Here is a 25,206-nt window from a genome sequence, read left to right on the forward strand (position 1 = left end):
AGCTCAGGGTGGCCCCTGAAGCCCGGGCACTCTTTCCACTGCAAACAGAGAAATGGCCACAGAGCTGAGACTGGGGTTATGGGCTCACAACGTCCTCTTGGGCTGGCAGTCCCCTTGGGCTGAGGCCATTTCAGACCACGAGGGCAGTGCCCCTGGGGAGGGCTGGGAATTCTGTGACAACCCCTTTATCCTACTGTGACCTTGGAGCCAGGGCTTGGGGAGGGGGTTCCCAGTTGTTGACATGGGCCCGTGCTCCGCTCAGTCCCCAGAAGGCCGCTCCTGCGTGCTCCTGAGGCCCCTGTGGTGAAGGCCAGGACGGAGAGCTCCGTGACCCTTGGCTGGTCACCACCACCCCATGGGGACCGCCCTGTTGCTATCGATGGCTACCTGGTGGAGAAGAAGAGAGTGGGCACCTACCCCTGGAGCCGGTGCCATGAAGACGAGTGGGTGGCTATGCCTCAGCTGACTGTGGCTGGTGTGGCCGAGGAGGGGGAGTTCCAGTTCAGGGTGTCAGCTGTGAACAGCTTTGGCCACAGCCCCTACCTCGAGTTCCCGGGAACTGTACACCTGGGTAAGTGTGGAAGGTTCTGTTCTCCCCGGCACCCTGGTAACAACCTGTGGGGCCATCTGCCCCTGAATCACCCAGACCCAGAGTGTGGCCCAGCCTTGGAGAGGCCAGAGTGACTCATGGGTCCTCTTTACAGTAGTGGGGTGGGCCCAGGGTCCTGATGCTGTTGAAGACATTTTTGTGGGAAGGCCAGGGGACCCAAAGACAGGACTCAAGCCCCACAGGAACCTATCTGTATCCAACAGCCCCCGGGCACTGGGCTACACAGCTGCCCTGCCACACTGGGTTTGTGGGATCTGAAGGGGATCTCGGGTGGCTGTAACTTGTCCTCACTCCACCCTGCATCTGACTTTTGCTCGTGGTCTCCATGCGCTTGTCCAGTGGACTTCCTAGAGCAGGGGTTATTTGGGCCCGGGCATTGGAGGAGAGGAGGGCAGGGGCCCAGCTCCCTCCTGAAGCCCCCATCCCACAGCCCCGCAGCTGGCTGTGAAAACACCTCTGAAGGCGGTAGAGGCCGTGGAAGGCGGCGAGGTGACCTTCTCTGTAGACCTCACTACGGCCTCAGCAGGGGAGTGGTTCCTGGACGGGCAGGCCCTGAAGGCCAGCAGTGTGTATGCGATACACTGTGATGGCACCCGGCACACTCTCACCATTCGCTTGGTGCCTGTCAGCCTGCACGGGGCTGAGCTCAAGTTCGTGGCCAATGGTATCGAGAGCAGCATCCGCATGGAGGTCCGAGGTAGGGGGACCCCATCCCATGACCCTGGGGCCCCTCTGAGCCCCATTTCCTCCAGGAGTGGGGGCGGGATGGGGTCCCTGGGGTCTCAGGGCTCGGAAGATCTGTCGTTGCTCCTGGGGCAGGCGGGCTGCTGGATGAAGTGGGGCTAGGTGGTGGGGTGTGCAAGGTCACCGGGTGTGAGTGGAAGAGGGGCTAAAGTGTCCCCGATGGCGCCAAGCTTCAATTCTCTGTCTGTATGCCCCCCTTCCCTTCCCCTTCTCCCCTCCTCCCTCTTTGTTGATTCCTTCTATGCCACTTCTTGTCCTGTCTCTGCCTTTCTTGCCTCTCTGACTCCCCTCCACCATATCTGGCTCTTCCCCCTCTGCTCACTCTGCCTCATTCCACTCCCCCCTGTCCACTTCCCCCTTCACCCACACCCCCTTTTCCCACTTATCTGTGACTTCCAGCAGCCCTGGGGCCGATGACCAAGGGTCCGGCAGCAGCAGTGGCAGCACGGGAGGTGCTGGCCCGGCTGCACGAGGAGGCCCAGCTCCTGGCCGAGTTATCAGACCAGGCTGCAGCTGTGACGTGGCTCAAGGACGGACATGCACTGTCTCCAGGCCCCAAGTATGAGGTGCAGGCGTCAGCCGGGCAGCGGGCACTGCTAGTGCGGGACGTGAAGCGAGAAGATGCAGGCCTGTATGAGTGTGTCAGCCACGGGGACCGCATCACCTACCAACTATTGGTGCAAGGTGACACCAGTGTGTGTGTGTTCATGTCCTCCCTGGGCCGCCGCTGTGGCCAGGGCCGCGCATTCTGTCCCCCAGCTCTGGATAGGCTCTGGGGGACCTGGGTAGCAGGAGCCGCTGTTCTCTGTCCCCGTGGGGATGGTGGGGGATCAGGGGCTCTGCCAACCCCCTGAGGAGGGTGGGGAGTCAGATAGGCTCAGGTGACCCTGTGGGGAGGGCAGGGGTGTGTGTGGGGTGCTCAGCCTATGCTATGGAGACAGTGGGGGGGTGGGATGGAGTCAGGTGACCATGTGGGGAGGGCAGGAGTCTGGGCAGCTCTGCTGACCTTGTGACGAGGGTAGGGGGTTGGGCAGGCTCAGGTGACCCCCTGAGGGTAGGGTGGGGAACCAGGGACACCACCAACCCCATTGGGAGGGTAGGGGTCAGACACTCTGCTCAGTAGGGGAGGAGCTTCCTATGAGTGGGTGGCACTTGGGTGGTTGAAAGTCAGCAGCTGAGGCTGGCCCTGTCTCTGAAGCGGCCGAGGTTTGGGCGAGGGCCAGTGTCTCCCATGATCCTGAAGCCCTGAGCACCTTCCTCTGCTAGCTGCCTGGGCACGTGTGTGGTTAGGGCTCTGTCGGCCCCCTGACCTGCCCATGTGCCCTTGTAGGCCTTACATCCTTTTTTGCACAAGGACATGGCTGGTGGCTGTGTAGACACCACGGCCGGGGGCTCAGCCCACTTTGAATACCAAACCTCAGAGGCCCACATGTGTGTACACTGGTACAAGGATGGGGTGGAGCTTGGTCACTCCTGCCAGTACTTCTCACAGGAGGACATGGGCACACAGCACCGGCTGGTGGCTACCTCAGTCACCGTGCAGGATGAGGGCACCTACTTGTGCCAAGTGGGCGAGGACTCTGTGGACTTCTGGTTGCATGTCTGTGGTTAGTGCACTGCCTCCCAGGCTTGGTGCAGGTCTGGCTGCATCCAGCTGTGCAGCACTTGCAAGGCCAAGCTGTCTCTCCCTTCATTTCTTCTGAGAATACTTGGGGGTAGGGGCAGTTACTTCTGAATTTGGGTGAAGAAACGACCCATGAAACTAATATATATAGGTGAAGAATGCAGGCCTGGAAAATAAAAGATAAGAAGGAAATTTAAAGCCCTTGTCCTCTTTTTAAAGATGAGGAAATGAGGCAGAGCAGACCTAGAAAGTGCTGGAAGTGTCCTTGGAAGGTCAGATTTGGATCTTGGTGAATGTGAGGCCCTGGCTCTTTCTAGAAGCCATTGAGGTCTCTTGGCAGATTCTCCAAGTCCAGTTCTGCCCCATCTTGGCCCTCAGAAGGGTCTCTGCCATGCCGCCCATGCCTCCTTCCATCTGAGCACAGGCACTGGGGCTGGGCTGCCCATCATGGAGCTCTGAGGCTGCTTTCCTTCACACCCAGGAGGGGTTGGGGTACCTGGACCATCTGTGCCCATGGAGGGTTCCATGTGCAGCACCTCATCACAAAGGATCCTCATGGGGGGTGGGATCCGAGGCTGCCTGGGGTCTAGAGCAAAGCTCTGTCATGGCTCCAGGACTTGGGAAACCTCACCTTGGCAGAGCCTCTGCTGTGTATCCCTCCCTGTTGCCAGAGCCCTCGGCGATGTTTGCCAAGGAGCAGCCAGCACTCAGGGAGGTACAGGCCGAGGTGGGGGCCAGTGCCACACTGAGCTGTGAGGTGGCCCAGGCCCAGACGGAGGTGACATGGTACAAAGATGGGAAGAAGCTGAGTGTGAGCTCAAAAGTGTGCGTGGAGGCCAAGGGCTGCACCTGGCAGCTGGTGGTGCAGCAGGTGGGGAATAGGGACGCTGGGGAGTACAGCTGTGAGGCCAGGGGCAGAAGGTCTCCTTCCGCCTGGGGTGTCACAGGTCAGTTGACCATTTCATAGGAACAGGCCTGGAGGAACCAGGCCTGTTTTCAGTGCGGGTGACGGCAGTGCTCAGCTGACTCATCAGGCCCATATCAGTTATACAAATAACCCCAGAACTTAGTGGCCCAATGGAACAGTCTGTGGGCAGGAATTCAGGCAGTGCTCAGCGTGGGTGGCTCATCTCTGCTCCACCTGGTGTTGACTGGGACAGGAGGATCCAGTCTGGCCTCATTTGTGTGTCTGATGTCCCAGTCAGGGGGCTGGCTGTGATGACAGGCCTCTCTCTTCTAGTGATGTTGTCTGGGCCGATTCCTGTCTGGGACCATGCTGTTCTCTCCTCTGGGGCTATGCTCTCCTTGTGACATCTCATTCTCAAGGCCTCTTTCTCCATGTGGGTAGCCTGAGCTCCTTCATATTCTGGCTGGGTTCCCTTTAGGGATTAGGAGATGCTACAGGGTTTGTTAAGATTTGTTTTCACCAGTCCCAGAATATTACATTCTGTGTGTTTTACTGCACAAAGCCAGACATAAGGCCAGCCTAGTTCTAAGGAGTTGGAGAAGTAGACCTCACTGTTGATGAGGAGTCCCCTGGTTAATTGGGGACAATTTCTAACAATCTACCACAAGGACACAGGCTCTATCTGTCTAGATCTTTGCTTTCTTGAGCATAAGATAAAGATCTTTCTAAAGCTTATTGCCTCATGGTCACAAGATGGCTTCCCTAGCTCCAGCCATCATGTTCAAGGTGGGAAGAACATGTAAGGATTGTGTGTGTGTTTGTTTTTTTCCTTTTCACTGCTGTGCAGTAAATTATCACAAAACTCAGTGGCTTAAAATAATGCCCATCTGTTAGTTCACAGTTCTATAGATCAGAATTCAAGATGTGGATTCTGGATTCTCTTTTCAGGGTCTCAAGGGCTGGAATCCATATGCCATCTGGCTGAGTTCTCTCAGGGTCCTTTTCCAAGCTCATCCAAGTTGCTGGCAGAATTCATTTCCTCGTGGTTCTGGGTCTAAGGCTATTTCCTGGCTGGCTGGCAGCCAGGGGCTGCTCTTAGGTCCTTTGCCACATGGCCCCTCATGTCCATTCACTCTTATGCTCCAAATCTCTTTGGCCAGGAAGAACCCCCTCCTGTCTAAGGTCTCACCTGATTAGGTCAGGCCCAACCAGGATAATCTCCTTGTTAATGAACTCATAGTCAACTGATCTGAGACCTACATTCCTTCTGCAGAATCCCTTCACAGCAGCACCTGGATTAATGTTTGGTGGAATAGCTTGGAGAAGGTGCGTGCATACGGTGGTGCACGGATCTTGAGGCAGTCCTACCTAGCACAGGGTATCACTTGCTCTTTCTTCTATTCAGAGAACAGATGCTCTCTGAGGAGCCCACAGCAGATTTTCCCTATGCCTCCTAGTACTGTGTGGGTCCGATGGCCATTCCTTGCTCAGACACCTGGGAAAGTGAGTCTTAATCTTCCAGCTTCAGCAGTGGAACATTGAGGGTGGTAGAGGTGGGCATCTGGTGGTGTGGCTGGCCTGGTTCTGCTGAGGGATCTGTCCTGCGGCACTGGCCCATGCCCACATCAGGGTGGCTGTGCCCTGGTTTTGGACACTGACTTCGAGGCAGGCTGTGGAGAGATCAGAGTGAACATGGTCAGACCTCACTCCTGCCTCTTAAGAGACAGGTGACCTTAGGCAAGTCGTCAGTGTTGTGTCCCCCTGAAGTCTGTCTGGAAACTCAGAAGGTGGCCTTAACTGGAAATGGGGTCTCTGCAGACAACATCAAGCAAAGGATCACAAGATGAGATGACCCTGGATTAGGCTGGGCCCTGACTCCAATGACAGGTGTCCTTTGAGAGAAAGAAGAGGGATATTCGCGATACAGATACACGAGAACATGGCCAATGGCAATGGAGGCAGAGATTGGGGTGATTCAGTCACAAACCCTGGGATGCCTGGAACCACCAGATTATAGCCATCCTGGTGGATGTGAGGTAGTATCTTATCGTGGTTTTGGTTTGTATTTCCCTGATGACTAATGATGTTGAGCATATTTTCATATGTATTTGGCCATTTGTGTATCTTCTTTGGAGAAATGTCTATTCAGATCCTTTGCTTGTTTTTTAATTATTTATCTTTTTATTACTCAGTTGAAAGAGTTCTTCATATATTCTGGATAGTATAGCCTTATCCTATATATAGTATAGTATAGCCTTATCAGATATGTGATTTGCACATAGTTTCTTCCATTCACTTTCTTAATTGTGCCCTTTGATGCACAAAAGTTTTAAAATTGTGATGAAATCTAGTTTATCTTCTTTGGTTGCTTGTGTGTTAGATGTCACATCTAAGAAATCGTTGCCCAATCCAAGGTCAAATAGATTGACACCTATGTTTTCTTCTAAGAGTTTTCCAGTTTTAGCCCTTGTATTTAGGTCTTTGATCCATTTTGTGACAATTTTTGTGTATGGTGTGAGTTAGGGGTCCAACTTCATCCTTTCCATTGGATATCCAGTTGTCCCAGCACCATCTGTTGAAAAGAATTTTTCCCCATTGAATTTTTTTGGCATCCTTGTTGAAAGTCAATTAACCATTAATTAAGTATTTACTTCTGGACTCTCAATTTTATTCCATTGATATATATGTCTACCACAGTCTTGATTATTGTAGCTTTGTGGTATGTTTTGAAATTGGGAATGTGAATTCTTTAACTTTTTTTTCAACATTGATTTGGCTATTTGAGGTCCCTTGCATTTCCACATGAATTTTAGGATCATCTTTTTAAGTTTTGCAAAAAAGGCAGCTGGTATTTTGATTGGGATCGCATCAAAATGTGTAGGTCAATTTGGGGAATATTGCCATCTTTTTATTTTATTTTAAAAATTTATTTATTTATTTTTGGCTGCATTGGGTTTTTGTTGTTGCACGTGGGCATTCTCTAGTTGTGGTGAACAGGGGCTACCCTTCGTTGGGGTGCGCAGGCTTCTCATTGCAGTGGCTTCTCTTGTTGCGGAGCACGGGCTGTAGGCATGCAGGCTTCAGTAGTTGTGGTGCTGAAGTGGGATCTTCTCGGACCAGGGATTGAACCCATGTCCCCTGCACTGGCAGGCAGATTCTTAACCACTGCACCACCAGGGATGTACCCAAATGACTGGTATCCGATTTCTTTTTTTTTTTTTCAGTACGCGGGCCTCTCACTGTTGTGGCCCCTCCCTCCCGTTGCGGAGCACAGGCTCCGGAGGTGCAGGCTCAGCGGCCATGGCTCACGGGCCCAGCCACTCCGAGGCATGTGGGATCCTCCCAGACCGGGGCACGAACCCACGTCCCCTGCATCAGCAGGCGGACTCTCAACCACTGCACCACCAGGGAAGCCCCAGATTTCTTTTTTAATTTTATTTTTTTGGCTGCACCATGTGGCATGTGGGATCTTAGTTCCCTGAGCAGGGATCACACCCGTGCCCCCTGTGGTGGAAGTGCAGAGTCTTAACGACTGGACCACCAGGGAAGTCCTCTTTGCCATCTTAACAGTCTTAGTCTCCTAATCCACAATATGAGATGACTTTCTATTTATTTTGGTCTTTTAAATTTCTTTCAATTATGTTTTATAGTTTTTAGTGTGCAGGAATTGTGCTTATTTTGTTAAGTTTGTTGCTAAGTATTTTATTCTTTTTGATGCTACTGTAAATGGAATTTTGTTAATTTCTTTTAAAAATTGTTCATTACTAATGTATGGAAATAGAATTGATTTTTGTATATTGGTCTAATATCCTGCAGCTTCTCCGAATTCATTTATTCACTCTATTAGTTCTTTTGTGGATGCCTTAGGATTTTCTATATACAAATCATGTCATCTGCAGGTAGTTTTACTTCATTTCCAGTCTGGATGCCTCTCATTTTGTTTTTGATTACTGATTAAATCTCTTTACTTGTTATAGGTCTATTCAGATGTTTTTCCATTTATTCTTGTGTTAGTTTTGATAGTTTATGTGTTTCTAGGAATTTCCCCATTTCATCTAGTTATCTAGTTGGTGTGCAGTTGTTCATAGTATTCTCTTTTAATCCTTTTTTTTTTTTTGGTAAGGTCTTTATTGATGTCCCCAGTTTTTTTTTTTCCTGATTTTAATAATTTGAGTCTTCTATCTTTTTTCTTGGTCAGTCTAGCTAATATTTTGTCAAGTTTGTTGATCTTTTCAAAGAACCACCTTTTGGTTTCCTTGATTCTTTCTATTGCTTTTGTGTTCTCCATTTCACTTATCTATGCTCTAATCTTTATTTTCTTCATTGTTCTAAGTTTGGGTTTAACTTAATCTTTTTCTCGTTTCTTAAGGTATGAAGTTAGGTTATTGATTTGTGATCTTCTTTTAAAAATAGGCTTATAACTTATAGCTATGGATGGCAGGAAACTGAGCACTGCTTTCACTGCACCTCATAAGTTTTGGTATGCTGTGTTTTCATTTTCATTTATCTCAAAATATTTTCTAATTTTCCTTGTAATTCTCCTTTGAGTGTGTTGTTTAATTTTGACATACTTTTGAATTTTCCAGTTTTCTTTCTAGTATTGCTGTCTAGTTTCATTCCATCATAGTCAAAAAGATTCTTTGTATGCTTTCAGTCTTTTTAGATTTATTGAGACTTGTTTTATGGCCTAACATGTGGTCTGTGTTAGAGGATGTTCCATATGTGCTTGAGTAAAATGTGTCTTCTGTTGGTGTTGGGTGAAGTGTCCTCTGTAAGTCAGTTAGGTCTAGTTTCTTGTATAGTGTTATTCATGTCCTATTTCCTTATTGATCTGTCTGGTTGTTCTATCCATTATTGAAAGTAGGGTACTGAAGTCTCTGACTATTCTTGGAGAACTGTCTATTTCTCCCTTTAATTTTTAGTTTTCGTTTCATATATTTTGGAGCTCTCCTGTTAGTTGTGCTTATGTTTGTGGTTGTGATATCTTCTTGATGAATTGACCCTTTTAATCAATATATAACATCCTTAATCTATATCTGTATATATTAAATATAATGTCTTGTAATGTTTTTTTCCTTTTGTTTGACAGTATAGCCACCTCAGGTCTCTATTGATTGCTATTTGTATGGAGTATCTTTTCACTTTCAACCTATTTGTATCTTTGGATCTAAAGTGAATCTCCTGTAGACAGCATTTTAAAAATTCATTTTGTATTAAGTTAATTCTTATAAGGAAGTATTTCCTTCTGCTATTTTACTCTTTGTTTCTTATATGTCATATCTTTTTGCCATTATTTTCTCCATTATTGTCATTTATGATTAATTTATTTTTTCTAGTGCGCCATTTTTGTTACTTTCTCATTTCTTTATGTATATGTACATTCATTTTTTCTTAGTGATTACCCTGGGGATTGTCATTAACATCTAACTTTGTAATAATCAAGTTTGAACTTATATCATCTTAGTTTCAATAGAAAAACTCTGCTTCTTTACAGGTTGTGCCCCAAGCTGAATGTTGTTAATGTCACAAGTTATGTCTTCATACATAGTGTGTCTGTTAACTTTATAGTTTTATAATTATTGTTTATGCATTTGTATTTTAAGTCATATAAGAAATAAAAGAAATTATCTAAGCACCAGAAGAATGATCCAATATAAATGAGAGTTGGAACTTACAAACAAGAGCAATATTAGAAGATCAGAAGTTCCACTCAGGAACTTCAGATGATAGAAAAACAATCTGAAAGAGTATGTCAAATAAGTTTACTTAAAATGATTAAAGATATGTATGGAAGACTAGAAAATGTAAGAAAAAGTGAAATACTAGGAAAAAGAACAGGCAGATTTAAAGAATCAAATGAAACTTCTTGAATAAGAAACACAACTTTTGTAATAACAATTCAGTGGAGGGATAAACAGCAAATTAGACATAGCTGAAGATAGAATTATTGAATTGGAAGATAGATCTGAGAAAATTACTCAGGATGAATCACAAAGAGGTAAAAAATAAGAGATAATGACAGACATAGAGAAGAGAAGTAGAAGGCCACACGTATGTCTAAAAGGACTTCTAGGAGAGACTAGAGATAATGAGGAAGATGAAATAATGAAAGAAATAATGCGGAGAAATTTAAGAAATGGTAAAAGACATGAATCCTAAACTTCAAGATTCATAAGAAATAATGGGAATTGTAAAAAAAAAAAAAAAGTCACATCTAGTGAATTCCAGAAGGCCAAAAACCAAGAGGAGATCTTAACCTCCAAAGGGAAAAAAGATTAATGGGATGATAGTTATTCTTCCTGTAGATTTTTCAGCAGCAATGAAGAGCACAGAAAAGATGGTATAGTCTCCAAAGCACTGAGGGAAAATAACTGTTGATCTAGAATTCTGTATCCAGCTAAACTATCATTCAAAATTAAGTGAAATACAGACATTTTCAGAGAGTAAATGGAGAGAATTTATCATTCATAAAATCTCACTGAAAGAATTACCAATGAATATACTTTTTAAAGAAGAAAATCAAGTCTAGAGTAGTAGAATGGGTTCTAGAGCGTGGTTCCCTACCTTTTTTGCACCAGGGACCAGTTCTGTGGAAGATAATTTTTCCACAGACCAGGGAGGGGGGATGGTTCAAGCAGTAATGCGAGCTATGGGGGATGGTTCAGGTGGTAATGCAAGTGATGGTTCAGGCGGTAATGCAAGCAATGGGGGGATGGTTCAGGTGGTAATGTGAGTGATGGGGAGCAATGGGAAGAAGTGGGGAGCAGCAGATGATGCTTTGCTTGCTCACCCACTGCTCACCTCCTGCTGTGAGGCCCAGCTCCTAACAGGCTGTGGACTGGTATTGGTTTGTGACCCGGGGATTGGGGACCTCTGTTCTAGAGTAATGTGATGTCAAGCAAATAGAGTAAGTTAATAAAAAGCAGCATCTGATTCCCAAGGCCAAGGATTTGATTACACTAATGGTGACTGGCCTGCTAGAAGTTGTAGACTGCATTAACATATTAATGTTCCTGTGACTCAGGGGTATTGCCTGTTCTTGGTGACATGGTATAAGAAATTCTCCCTGAAAATACCAATGCTGTGATACGCCAGCCACAAATTATGCCTCTCTTTGTTAGGGTAATTATGAGATCATAGGTGCTAAGTAGATGCCAGAGCCTGAACTGTAACATATACCAGTGTGAAAATTATTGAACTGGGAGCCTTCAGATTCTGAGAACTAACCTGTTCCCTGCTTTGTACATCTTCTGAGTGTGAAGTTCTCTGTGTTGAGAAAGCTAGGAATAGGACTGGCTTGTGGCCAAGGCATCATGGTTTTGAGATCCAGAAGGTGGGCCCTCATCCAATTCTAGAAATTTGATTGTCTCGTCTTCCTCCCTGTCCCCAGAGGCCACACTGATATTTGCCAAGGAGCATCCAGCATGCAGGGAAGTGCAGGCTGAGGTGGGGGTGAACACCATGCTAAGCTGTGAGGTAGCCCTGGCCCAGACAGAGGTGATATGGTTCAAGGAGGGAAAGAAACTGAGTTCAAGCTCAAAAGTGTGTGTGGAGGCCAAGGAAGGGCTGCACCCCGAGGCTGGTGGCGCATCAGGTAGGCAAGGTAGATGCTGGGTGAATACAGCTGAGAGGCCAGGGGCTGAAAGATCTCCTTCCACCTCAACATCACAGGTGGGTTCCTTGAGGTCCTTCTTATGTTCCTCAGCTTAATTATTAGGGAGTAGGGGTGTGTGGTCATGCCACCTAAAAGTGTGTTTTCTCACAAAACTTACCACATAGCAGCTAGCGGGTATTAATTACATGCCAAGGGCCAGATTTTATGAAGTGATTCTTGTCTTTTTACTTGTCTAAACTTCACAACCACCTTGGGAAGAGGAATTCTGATTATTCCCATTTTAAGATAAGGCACAAGGAAATTCCATAACTTGCCAAAGTTCACATAGCCAGAGAATTACAGAGCCAGGATTTAGGCCCAATATTCTGAGGGCTATTTTCTCTGGTTATCAAATTACAGTTTAACAATCCCCTGCCCATATTTAAAAAAAATTTTTTTAAGAGACTATTCCACTGTCTTCCAGATTCCATGTATTTTTTTGGAATATCTACTGTCATATATATTATGTTCCCTCAAGGGTCATTTTTTTCTTTTCCTGTTGTTTTTAAGGTATTGTGTTTGATTTTGATTTTCAGCAGTTTACATTGATGAATCTAAGTGTGATTTTCTTTGTATTCATCCTGGTTAGGGTTGCAGAGCATTTTGAGTCTGTGGAGTTTTGTCTTTCCTCAACCATAGAGTGTGGTTTCTCACATGTCTCATATGTATCTCTCTTTCTCTCCACCTCTTAATTTTTTTTCTCTCTCTGCTTTAGTCTGGATATTTTCTTTAGATCTGTCTTCCAATCCACTAATTTTCTATTCTTCTATATCTAATCTGTTGTCAAACCCATTTATAGTGTGTTTACTTTCAGTTATTGTATTTTCCAGTTTCATAATTTCCATTTGTTTAATTTCTTATAGATTCTATAGATTCTAGACTCTGTAGTAAAATTTTTGTATTTGATATATTTTCTTTTCTTTCACATTAAAGAAGTATTATCATGGTTATATCCTGGTCTGATCATCTGATATTGCCTTTTTTTGGATTTCTATTCACTCTTGTCCTTGGCATGCCAGTGAATTTTCAGTTGACTGTCAGAAATCGTTTGAGAAAACTTTTTGAATATGGATGATGTTATCTTACTTCAGACAGAGGGTCAGTATTTCCTTTGCTAGGGAGGGAGAGAACAACTAAGAACTTTAGTCTATTCAAGGACTGCACTCACTCAATGCTGCATTACAGTTTTGATCAGGGTCATCTATCTCTGGTTTGCCCCCATTCCTGGGCATAGTCCTCCAAGGATTTCTACAGAGACTTGGGGTATGGAGGGGGGTCTCTTTTCAGGCAGACACTCAACTCTAATCTTTGTCTCTCTGGTAATGCAAGGTGCTAAAAAGTCTGCTATAGTTTTCAGAGGTTTTCTGCTTGGCTTCATAGTCTCCTGGACCATGCAGTTGTGGAGCTCATCAAACATCTTGAGGGGAATGTGGCCGAGTGTGGGGCTCAATTCTACAAGATCTCTTTTTCCTGGAGGCTTGGCTCCTCAATCTTTAACTTTATCTTTCTGCTTACACAAGGTATACATAGCCTGACCAGGTTTCCTGTTTCGTAGTAGCAGCCCTATGCCTTTTAGTGTCATGCTGTACTAAGGAACAGCAGTGTCCAGAGGAGAAAATCAGATGCCCAGTGTGGTTCCAAAAGTGCAGTTCCCTTTTACCTTCCTCACTCACTTCACATCTATCCTTCTAGGAGAGCCCTGGCCCTAGCTCTCATCTCCGTTAGAATGACTCCCCTCAGCTTTCATCAAAGCTGCCTCCCTTTTATCATTTAGCACTTCACCTAAACATTACTCCTTACCAAGATTTTCTCTGACCACCAAATCTAAGTCACTGTCAGTCCCTTCTCTCTAGCACATCACTCTTATTTCATCACAGCATTGACCGTAGCATTAAATCGTTGTCATGTTTGTTTGTTTTTCCTCAGTAGAAGGTAAGATCTGTAAGAACAGAGACTGTATTACTCACGTTTCCAGCTATGGTATAACATTCCCAGCACCACCATAGTGCCTGCAGATAATGGGCCCTCCACTGACATTAGTTGCATCAGTGATTGAATGAATGAATGAATGAATGCATATACAGCATGGACTCTCTGAGATCCTATATGTATTTATAGATATAGGGGATACAAGTGCACACAACCCAACCTGCCTGCCAGAGGTGACTGTCACATGGGAAAGACAATGAACTAGCTGTGACAGATGCTAGAATAACTTTGGCCACTTTCCTCTAGCCTTAGGAATTGACCTTGTGTCAGAACATCACCAAAATGTACACTTGAGATATTTGTTTGTAAACACAACTCTACACCTTCCTGGGCACATGGCATCACTGGCTCCAAGGAGAAAATTTACTGAACTCTTTTAAGTTTTGGTCTCACAGGCTGGTATCAGCTTTGTGTCTCTGACACTGTGTATCCCTTTCTGTGCCCAGAGTCCTCTGCGGTGTTTATCAAGGGACAGCCAGCACATAAAGAGGTGCAGGCCGTGGTGGGGGCCAGCACCACACTGAGCTGCGAGGTGGCCCAGGCCCAGACGGAGGTGATGTGGTACAAGAACAGGAAGAAGCTGAATTCGAGCTCAAAAGTGCATGTGGAGGCCAAGGGCTGCACCCGGAGGCTGGTGGTGCAGCAGGTGGGCAAGGCAGACGCCGGGGAGTACAGCTGCGAGGCCGGGGGCCAGAAGGTCTCCTTCCACCTGGATGTCACAGGTCAGTCCTTGGAGGTAGTAACTTAGCCTTGTGTGGAGGTGATGGGACTGGCTTGCATCCCCCAAAAGACCCGATGATCTTCCCACTAGACTTCATCTCATTTAGCCTTCCGTCCTCCCACCTCCCATTTTCATACCCATGGCTGGACCAAGGGAGGCTGGATGGGTAGGCTGTGAACAGAAGGGATAATGGTGTTCCTATAAACCCTGAGTGGTGTTTCTACACAGTAATGCACAGTCTTCAGTTCCCAGCATCTGCCCAGAACCTTCTGGGTATTCCTTGGTGTCTGGGACTCTGGTTCTGTCTTGCACTTGGGGTCTGAGGTAGGCCAGATGTCTTTTAACTGTGGGTATGTGAATTTGCTCCTCCTGGATGTCCTGACAGCTCCTAGATGCCGTCACCTAGCAACGCATGTGGGTTCACACTAGGGAGAGATGTTTGAATTTCATTAAGCCAGGACAAGGGGAAATTTCTGCCACACAGTCATACTTGGATTTATCTCAAGACTGAACTATGGATTATCAAAGTTTTAGGTGTTCTGAACACTCTTTCTTCCTTGCACATGGATATAGAAGTTATCTGTGCATCTACATGTAACAAAATCTAGATCCATTTTTCTTGCAATATGTGTGCAGAGTAAACAGAGACCAGAGGGTTGGTTGATATGTGCCTGAGATATGCACATGTGAGGTCTGGAATTCTCTTTTCAAAGCAGATACTGATTTCCTTTTGTTTTCTGTTAGAACATTCTATGTCAGAATTCCCCATGGAGTCTGATTTATAGATTTAGACTTGGAGAGGAATAGTAGCTTCTCCTATACCAGCATGTATATATCTTTTAAGAATGGTATTTTAGAAGAACATGACAATATTTTTTCATGGCAATAAGTGTGAAAGTTTTGACAAATTGATCAGATTCTTAGAAAACTATATAAAAAGTGACACAAGAAACATTCAACAACTCAAGTAGTCCTATAATCTTTTTTTTTTTTGCGGTACGTGGGCCTCTCACTGTTGTGGCCTCTCCCGTTGTGGAGCACAGGCTCCAGACGCGCAGGCTCAGCGGCCATGGCTCACGGGCCTAGCTGCTCCGCGGCATGTGGGATCTTCCCAGACCGGGGCACGAACCCATGTCCCCTGTATCGGCAGGCAGACTCTTAACCACTGCGCCACCAGGGAAGCCCAGTCCTATAATCTTTTAAATAATTGGAACCATAATGATAAATCTTCTCATAGAGAAAGATCTAAGCCCAGTAGTTCCACTGGTAAATTATATGAAATACTTTGGAAAGAAAACCCATGTTCATGGATATTCTTCTAGAAAATAGAAAAAGGAGATAAACAGTCTCTGATTTGTTTCATGTAGATAGCATAACATTGATACAAATATCTGACAAAAAAATTGTAAGAATTAAAATTACAGACCACCTATTATGGATATCAAGGCCAATATCTGAAACAAAATATTATCAAAATAAATTTAACAATATATTAAGAGGAAAATTGGTAATACACCGTGATAAAAGTCATAGTCCAGAAATGCAAGGCTGTTCAAACACTAGAAACATTAGCAAAGCAATCTGTTCATGACATGCAGAATAAAGTATTTGGTAAGATTTGGCATTATAAATACAGAAGAAAAGTTTAATAAAGTTGGCATCAATTCATGACATAAAATTCTTAACAAATTATAAATAAAACAGTTTGTAATCTGATAAATGATGCTGCAGACAAACCAGCTAATCTGCACACAAAAAAGTGAAAGTTTGTCTGTGAGATAGCGAACCAGACAAGGAAGCCAACTGTTACTGCTTTTAACCAACATTGTACAACAGAGATAGGAGGAAAAGAAAGTAAAAGACAGAAACGTGTGAAGAAACAAAAGTTGAATTCATGGATAATATGATTAATCCAAAGGATAAATTATGAGACTTAATAAGATAGCTGAGAATGATTACCATGTAAAAAAATCAATATGAAGAAAACACTTCTACGGCTACATAGTAGCAACAAACATCTGGAAAATGAAATTTTTAAAAGAGTTACAATAGCATCAAAAGAATCATTTTCTAATTCCAAGTCTAATAAAGGGTGGTGAGAAGCTCTGTGTGTGTGGGGGAATTATTAAAAATGTTTTGAGAGACAGTAAAGAAGTTCTAAATAGTTGGGTAGAAATCCAGGGAAGAATAAAAAATGTTCAATACCAATTAAAATCCAAACAAATGTTTGTTTAGTGGGGGTTGTGGAAATTCAGAAGTAAATTGCTAAGACCATGTACAGTCAATACACTATTGAAGAAGAGCAAAAAGTGAGTTATTTGCTATACCAATATCAAGATTGTTATAAAGCTACAGTAATGAATACAATAGTGTCTCATTGCAAGGATAGATACACAGACCAAAGGACCAGAGTAGTGATCTCCGACACAAATCTGCACATGAATGGATGCCCACATTCCCCTGTTCCTTTTTCTTAAAAAAAATGTGGAATCATGCAAGGAGTAGAGACAACATGGTTTTAATAAATGACACTTAAACCATTTAACCATATAGGAAAACGATTAGGCCAGTAATTCATATCCCCCATGGTCAACTCATGTTGGGTTAAACACCACAGAATAGAAGGGAAAATCATAAAACCCTTAGATGATAACATAGATGGTTTTAATTACCTCAGACTAAAGAATGATTTCTCTCTTTTTTAAAATAAATGATTAAGAAAAATTTTATTTATTATTTTTGTCTTCGTTGCTCCATGCAGGCTTTCTCTAGTTGCGGCGAGCTGGGGCTACTCTTCACTGTGGTGTGCGGGCTTCTCACTGCGGTGGCTTCTCTTGTTGTTTAGCATGGGCTCTAGGTGTGCAGGCTTCAGTAGTTGTGACTCTCAGGCTCAGTAGTTGTGGCTCACGGGCTCTAGAGAGCAGGCTCAACAGTTGTGGTGCACGGGCTTAGTTGCTCTGTGGCATGTGGGGTCTTCCTGGACCAGGGCTTGAACCTGTGTCCCCTGCATTGGCAGGTGGATTCTTAACCACTATACCACCAAGGAAGTCCCAAAGAATGACTTCATAAAATACAAGTGCACTAATCATAATGAAAAAAATTTGACATATTTGACTACCTTAAAACTAAATATGTATTGATAGATTCATCAGAAGATAGCATGAAGTACTGAAAAGGCAAACCACACAGATGTGGAAGACATTTAGAACACAAACACTTGTCAGTGCCTAGCATTCGTATGTATAAAAATGTCCTTAAAGTGAACATACAAATGGCAGACAGTGCTATTAAAAATAGGGCAAAAACGTTGAACAGTGACACCACAGAAGAGCAAACACTGATGACCAAAAACATCAGAAATGGGTCTTTATTTTGAATCATCACAAAAAATGCAAAAGAGTGCCACAGGAGGTACATTTCACTCCCACCAGACTGCTGACAATGAGAGTAGGTGAGGGTAGCACTTCAGCAAACCTCATTCACTGCAGATGAGAACATGCCCTGCACTTTCCTGTGGGAAAAGACTCTGGCCTCATCTAGGAGGGATGAGGAATGCACCCATAATGACCCCACAGTTTCTGTCCTAGAAGAATTGTGCAAAGAGGAAGTTTATCAGAGTATCCCCATCAGATGCTTGTACCAAGTAACAATACGAAAAACTTAAATCGTACTAGTAATTCCCACAACACAGAAAAGTGAACTTGTGGTGGGGTAGAAACCCAGTGTAAAGGTAAAAACAAAAAACCCCACTGATGATACTGTGGTTTCTTTAAAGACTTAGGTAAGGAAACATTTGTAAGTAGAACACAAATGCTCTAAACTGAAAGGGCTGAAATGGACATCGCTGAAACTATTGAAGGGAAAAATTTTGATTCATCAGAGGACTTGATCACACAGTGAAAATGTGAGTCCCACAGTTAGGAATAACCTTGAAAGCTAGCAATCTTTCCTTCTCTAGTATTTCAATGCATAAAGAGTGCCTAGAGATGGAGAGAACAGAGAGCCTACTATTGGTGAGTGGGCAAAAATTTGAATAGTGTCACCAGGAAGAAAAAAGAGTAATGGAGACCCCAGTCATTTGGGGAAAGGAGCTCAGCTTCTTTATTCCTCAGACAATGGAAAGGAAAGCCATGGGGAGGTGCCAGCACTCCCCCAAGATTGCCACAAGTTGACCATACTAAGTGTAGGCCAGGGCCCTAAACCTCACTGATTTCCATGGACTGCAGATGCAAAGTTCCTTGCTCAGGTGTATGGAGAAGACTGTGGCTCCACCTGGGAAGGATTGGGAACACTTGCGTGTGATCCCACAGATGCCATGAGCAGGGGAGAATTCTCTTCCAAAGGCACACCCTCCCCCCACCTCCCCACTCCCCGGACCAACTCACGCAGACCAAGGGGAGAATGCGTCATTTGTGTTACTTGTCGCTGAGAAAGGCAGGGGGCCTTCTGCGGGGCACACGGCTGGTGCAGAGCCTGGAGAAGTCTCCAGCTTGGCCCCGGCCCCACCTCCGCACCCCTCGCACCCGCCTGGCCCACGGCTCCCCACGCAGGTCTCTTTTGCCCAGGGCTGCTTTCCTGACTGAGATGGTGTCCTTGACCCGTGTATCCCTCCCTGTCCCCAGAGCCCAAGGAGGTGTTTGCCAAGGAGCAGCCGGCACGTAGTGAAGTGCAGGCCGTGGCGGGGACCAGTGCCACACTGAGCTGCGAGGTGGCCCAGGCCCAGACGGAGGTGACATGGTACAAGGATGGAAAGAAGCTGAGTTCGAGCTCGAAAGTGCATGTGGAAGCCACGGGCCGAGGGTGGCAGCTGGTGGTGCAGCAGGCGGGCAAGGCAGACGCCGGGGAGTACAGCTGCGAGGCCGGGGGCCAGAGGGTCTCCTTCCACCTGGATGTCACAGGTCAGTCCTGGAGGAGGATACTAAGCTAGCGTATTTGGAGGTGATGAGGGGACGGTCTTGCGGCCTCCACAGACGGGTGTTCACTCGCCTGTAGCCTCCCAGTCTTCCACGTCCCACATTTATAGCTATTTTTCCCCGGGGGAGAATGGATGGAGAATGTGGGCGTGGAAGGAAGAGGGGCCATTTGTGTCCACCTGTTTACATGCGGTAAGGCCCAGTCACAGTGTCTTAGCACCTACCCAGAGACTTCCTGTTGTTTCTGGTATCGGGACCCTGGCTCTCCCTAATGCTTGGGGTCTGTGGTAGGCCTGGGGATATGTGACTTTCCTCCCCTGGTACTTCTTTCCTGACACCTACCACATGGCTCATGCCAGGTCTTGGGTTGCCAGATGGGGTTTCAATTTCATTGATCGCAGATTAGTGGAGATGTTGGCCCACCGGCCCCGCTTGCAATTATCTTAGGAGTGAATTTTTGATGATCAGATTTGAGGTTTCTGCAACACCCTTCCTTCAATTTCCTGAATAGGGAAGCTCCGGTTGCCTGTAGACAGCAGAAGATAGGCCAAGTATGTTGTCATGACCTTGCAAAGGGAGGAAGAAAGGAGGATTGGAACAGAGTCCTCTGTGCTGTTTAGGGTGATCTTCAATTCAATAGGATTTTGCCTTTGTCTTCAAACAGTTTGGATGCTGCGGGTCAGTATTCCCCGTGGCATTAGTGAAAGAGTTAAATGGGCACAATTGTATCATGTTTGTAATTCCAGGTCTGATAAAAGTTGCTACGAGACTATGTGGGGAAATTAGTACACATTCTTGAGAGAGAGTCAGAGGTTTCCATCGACGGACAGTAATCTGAGGAGAAAAATCAGAGATGTTGATTAACAATGAAAATCTAAGCAAATTTGTATTTTGGGTGGTCGGGTGGTAGAATAGCAGGCAGATTCCAAAGGCAAGGTACAGCCAATGTGCTATTTGCTTGCAGAATCGCGGTGGGAGCCCTTCCTGGGAGCCGTTGTCAAGAACGATTGTGAGGCTATATAGTTTTCAACATAAGGGGATCCCAGTGCGGCGATATTTACTGCATCAGAGGAACGTAGTAGTGAGGTCAGAAATAGCTCCTTGCAGCAGTGGTTTCCTGTACCACCACGGAGAAATCCCCCCTCCGCCCATCTTGCAGCCCCCTCCCTGCCGCCACAATTTCGTCTGTTGCTGTGCTGTCTGTGTTGAGAAGTCGAGGAGGGATGTTGTCTTCATAAATAGTGCTTGGACCCCTTACCCATAGGGAAAAATTAAACTGTACTGACAATTCACAGCACACACAAAAGTACACTCGTGCTGGGTTAGAAACCTTAGTGTTAAAAGGTACAAACCAAAAGACAGTCCGGTGATACCGTGGTTTTGTTAAAGACCGAAGGTAAAGGAAGATTTCTTAAATGGAACACAAATGCTCCAAACTGAAAGCGTGAATGGACATCGGTGACACTATTGAAGGGAAAAACTGATTCATCAGAGAATTCGATCACATAGTGAAAATGGGAGTCCCACAGCTGGGAATAACCTTGAAAGCTAGCAATCTGTCCTTCTCTAGTATTTCAATGCATAAAGAGTGCTCTGAGATGGAGAGAAGAGAGAGCCTACTGTTTGTGAGTGGGCAAAAATTTGAATAGTGGCACCAGGAAGAACAAAAGAGTAATGGGGACGCCAGTCATTCTGGGAAAGGTGCTCAGCTTCTTTATTCCTCAGACAATGGAAAAGAAAACCACGGGGAGGTGCCAGCACTCCCACCAGATTGCCACAAGTTGACCATACTAGGTGTAGGCCAGGGCACCGAGCCTCAGTGATTTCCATGGACTGCAGGTACAATGTTCCCTGCTGAGGCATATGGAAAAGACTGTGGCCCTATCTGGGAAGGTTTGGGAACACATGCGTGTGACCCCAGAGATGCCACGAGCAGGGGAAAAGTCTCTTCCAAAAGCACACCCTCCCCCCACCCCCCCAACCCCTGGACCAGCTCACGCGGACCTAGGGGAGAATGAATCACTTGTGTTACTTGTCGCTGAGAAAGGCAGGGGGACCTCTGCAGGGCACACGGCTGGTGCAGAGCCTGGAGAAGTCTCCAGCTTGGCCCCCGCCCCACCTCCGCACCCCTTGCACTCACCCGTTCCATGGCTCCCCACTTCCCTCTCCTTTGTCCGGGGCTGGCTTCCTGACTGAGATGGTGTCCTTGACCCGTGTATCCCTCCCTGTCCCCAGAGCCCAAGGTGGTATTTGCCAAGGAGCAGCCGACACACAGTGAAGTGCAGGCCGTGGCGGGGGCCAGTGCCACGCTGAGCTGCGAGGTGGCCCAGGCCCAGACGGAGGTGACGTGGTACAAGGATGGAAAAAAGCTGAGTTCGAGCTCGAAAGTTCGTGTGGAGGCCACGGGCCGAGGGCGACGGCTGGTGGTGCAGCAGGCGGGCAAGGCAGACGCGGGGGAGTACAGCTGCGAGGCCGGGGGCCAGAGGGTCTCCTTCCACCTGGATGTCACAGGTCAGTCCTGGAGGAGGATACTAAGCTAACCTATTTGGAGGTGATGAGGGGACGGTCTTGCGGCCTCCACAGACGGGTGTTCACTTGCCTGTAGCCTCCCAGTCTTCCACGTCCCACAGTTATAGCCATTTTTGCCCTGGGGAGTATGGATGGAGAGTGTGGGCGTGGCAGGAAGAGGGGCCATTTGTGTCCACCTGTTTCCATGCAGTAAGGCCCAGTCAGAGTGTCTTAGCACCTGCCCAGAGACTTCCCGTTGTTCCTGGTATCGAGACCCTGGCTCTCCCTAATGCTTGGGGTCTGTGGTAGGCCTGGGGATATGTGACTTTCCTCCCCTGGTACTTCTTTCCTGACACCTACCTCATGGCTCATGCAAGGTCTTGGGTTGCCAGATGGGGTTTCAATTTCATTGATCGCAGATTAGTGGAGATGTTGGCCACCCAGTCCCGCTTGGAATTATCTTAGGATGAACTTTGGATGATCAGATTTGAGGTTGCTGGGCCACCCTCCCTTCAATTTCCTGGATAGGGAAGCTCCGGTTGCCTGTAGGCAGCAGAAGATAGGCCAAGTATGTTGTCATGACCTTGCAAAGGAAGAAAGAAAGGAGGATTGGAACAGAGTCCTCTGTGCTGTGTAGGGTGATCTTCTTAAATGCAATAGGATTTTGCCTTTGTCTTCAAACAGTTTGGAGGCTGTGGGTCAGTATTCCCCGTGGAGTTATATTGATTAATTTAGGAACGGAAAGGAAAACGTCGCTACTGCCCCATCAGTCTGCTTTGCTAATGAGGAGTGAGTGAACTAGCAGCAGACTCTGACTGGCAAAGCAGTCTTTATTTCGTTGCACTTTCCTAAAGGTTAGTGAGTGTCTCTGCCTCGTGGCTGGAACATAGGGCAGTCTAAGAAATCAGGTGATTTGTCTTCTGTGAAGAGAGCCTTAATGCTGAGTAGGGGTGGGCTGTAAATCCACATTGACTCTTAGGTGCCAACCCATAAGTCTTTGAGACCTTGCGACCATAGCTTTATTTATGGGTGTGTATAGATAGCCCAGATCCGAGAAGGCATTTCTGTAAAATGTGGCATTCGGAGCGTATTAGAGAGTGTTCTAAGATAAAAGCTTTGAAAAGTTGTGAAGTTTGACTAAATCCTGGACAACTGTATGAAAACTGACACAAGAAGATGTAGAAAACTCAAAGAGTTGTGTGACTTGTCAATCAGTAGGACCAATAGTGAAAAATCTTCCCAGGAACTACCTTGTAGTTCTCTGGTACAGTCTACAAACTATCCTGGAAAGCTGTTATTCCATGCTTGTGGAGATGGTCTTAGAGATAGAAAAAGGAGATGCACTCCATAAGTCTCTTTAAATTCAGAACATAACATCGACGCATACTAGAATCACTGAAGAAAGGCAGGAAGGATGAATGAAATTCCAGACGTATGTATTGCAAATATCACAGCCAAAATCATAAATGAATTGTTAGCAAAAGGAATTCAGCCATGCGTCCACGGGGTGGAGTCAGTGATCAGAGTCCTAGTCCAGGATTGCATGTTGTGTTGAAGGTTGGCAAAGTTAAAATATATAAAGCATGGCATTAAGAGATTGAATGCAAAAGGATGTGGTCCTCTGAACAAGTAGAGAATCAAATGGTTGATGAAATTTGATCATCCCAAATCCAGGCAAAAAATGTGAGAAAAGTGAGTACCAGTTCCTGCCACATAATGCTTAAAATACTGTACAAAAGTGTTTCTGGGCCGTCCTGGTAGCGCAGTGTTTGAGAGACTACCTGCCGATGCAGGGGACACGGGTTTGTGCTCCAGTCCGGGAAGATCCCACATGCCGTGGAGCGGCTGGGCCCATGAGCCATGGCCGCTGAGCCTGAGCGTCCGGATCCTGTGATCTGCACCGGGATAGGCCACAACAGTGAGAGGCCTGTGTACCGCAAAAAAAAGGGCTGTTTTTTTAACTTTATAATAAAATTCCTCCAACAACAACAACATCAACAACAAGAGCAGGATCCCACTTAACGTGTCCCTGGAAATCTTTGATGTGATGGAGAACACACGTGGGCCTCTGTAGCCACTGAGCGGATTCAGGAGGACCATAAAATCACTGGCAAAGGGTTTAGAAAAACTCAAGGTAGAATTTGCTGATGATGTGATTATCAACTTAGACAATCCGATGGATAAATTATTAGGCTGTGTACGATTGTTGAGTAAGATTAGGGTGTAAGAGAATGAACATGCAGAAGACATTTCCACAGCCATGTCCTGGCGAGAAATGCTTGGCAAGTGAAACTAATGTGAAAGAGTTAAAAAGGCACATTTGTATCATGTTTCTAATTCCAGGTCTGATAAACGATGCTACGAGACTATGTGGGGAAATTAGTACACATTCTTGAGAGAGAGTCAGAGGTTTCCATTGACGGACAGTAATCTGAGGAGAAAAATCAGAGATGTTGATTAACAATGAAAATAAAAGCAAATTTGTGTTTTGGGTGGTCGGATGGTAGAATAGCAGGCAGATTCCAAAGACAAGGTACAGCCAATGTGCTATTTGCTTGCAGAAGAGCTGTAGGAGCGCTTCCTGGGAAGCGTTGTCAAGAATGATCGTAAGGCTATATAGTTTTCAAGATAAGGCGATCCCAGTGCAGCAATATTTACCGCATCAGAGGAACGTAGTAGTGAGGTCAGCAAGAGCTCCTTGCAGCAGAGGTTTCCTGCACCACCACGGAGAAATCCCCCCTCCGCCTGTCTCACAGCCCCCTCCCTGCTGCCACAATTTCGTCTGTTGCTGTGCTGTCTGTGTTGAGAAGTCGAGGAGCGATGTTGTCTTCATAAATAGTGCTTGGACCCCTTACCCATAGGGAAAAATTAAACTGTACTGACAATTCACACCACACACAAAAGTACACTTGTGGCGGGTCAGAAACCTCAGTGTTAAAAGGTACGAACCAAAACATGGTCTGGTGATACTATGGTTTCTTTAAAGACCAAAGGTAAGGGAAGATTTCTTAAATGGAACACAAATGCTCCAAAACCAAAGGGCTGAAATGGACATCGGTGACACTACTGCAGGGAAAATCTTTGTTTCATCGGAGGACTCGATCAAACGGTGAAAATGCGAGTCCCACAGTTGGGAATAACATTGAAAGCTAGCAATCTGTCTTCTCTAGTATTTCAATGCCTTAAGAGTGCCTAGAGATGAATTGAGAGAAGAGAGAGCCTACTATTGGTGAGTGGGCAAAACTTTGAATAGTGTCACCAGGAAGAAGAAAAGAGTAATGGGGACCCCAGTGTACGGGGAAAGGTGCTCAGCTTCTTTATTCCTCAGACAATGGAAAAGAGAACCACGGGGAGGTGCCAGCACTCCCCAGAGATTGCCACAACTTGACCATACTATGTGTAGGCCAGGGCACCGAGCCTCAGTGATTTCCATGGACTGCAGGTGCAAAGTTCCCTGCTGAGGCATATGGAAAAGACTGTGGCCCCATCTGGGAAGGTTTGGGAACACTTGCGTGTGGCCCCGCAGATGCTATGAG

At 46.0% G+C, this 25,206-nt stretch overlaps 1 protein-coding gene across 1 annotated transcript in view; it reads left to right on the forward strand.

Annotated features, from left to right (window-relative positions):
• OBSCN (obscurin, cytoskeletal calmodulin and titin-interacting RhoGEF) overlaps window positions 1-25,206 on the forward strand; it is a 145,874-nt gene that overhangs the window by 3,397 nt on the left and 117,271 nt on the right. The window contains exons 4-11 of the mRNA XM_065873477.1: window positions 263-571; window positions 1,041-1,307; window positions 1,754-2,049; window positions 2,685-2,961; window positions 3,650-3,813; window positions 14,139-14,250; window positions 18,872-19,147; window positions 21,398-21,673. Of these exons, the coding sequence (XP_065729549.1) occupies window positions 263-571; window positions 1,041-1,307; window positions 1,754-2,049; window positions 2,685-2,961; window positions 3,650-3,813; window positions 14,139-14,250; window positions 18,872-19,147; window positions 21,398-21,673 (1,977 nt within the window). The remainder of the gene's footprint in view (window positions 1-262; window positions 572-1,040; window positions 1,308-1,753; window positions 2,050-2,684; window positions 2,962-3,649; window positions 3,814-14,138; window positions 14,251-18,871; window positions 19,148-21,397; window positions 21,674-25,206) is intronic.

The sequence above is a fragment of the Phocoena phocoena genome, chromosome 3 (assembly GCF_963924675.1).
Source record: "Phocoena phocoena chromosome 3, mPhoPho1.1, whole genome shotgun sequence".
Classification (NCBI taxonomy): domain Eukaryota; kingdom Metazoa; phylum Chordata; class Mammalia; order Artiodactyla; family Phocoenidae; genus Phocoena; species Phocoena phocoena.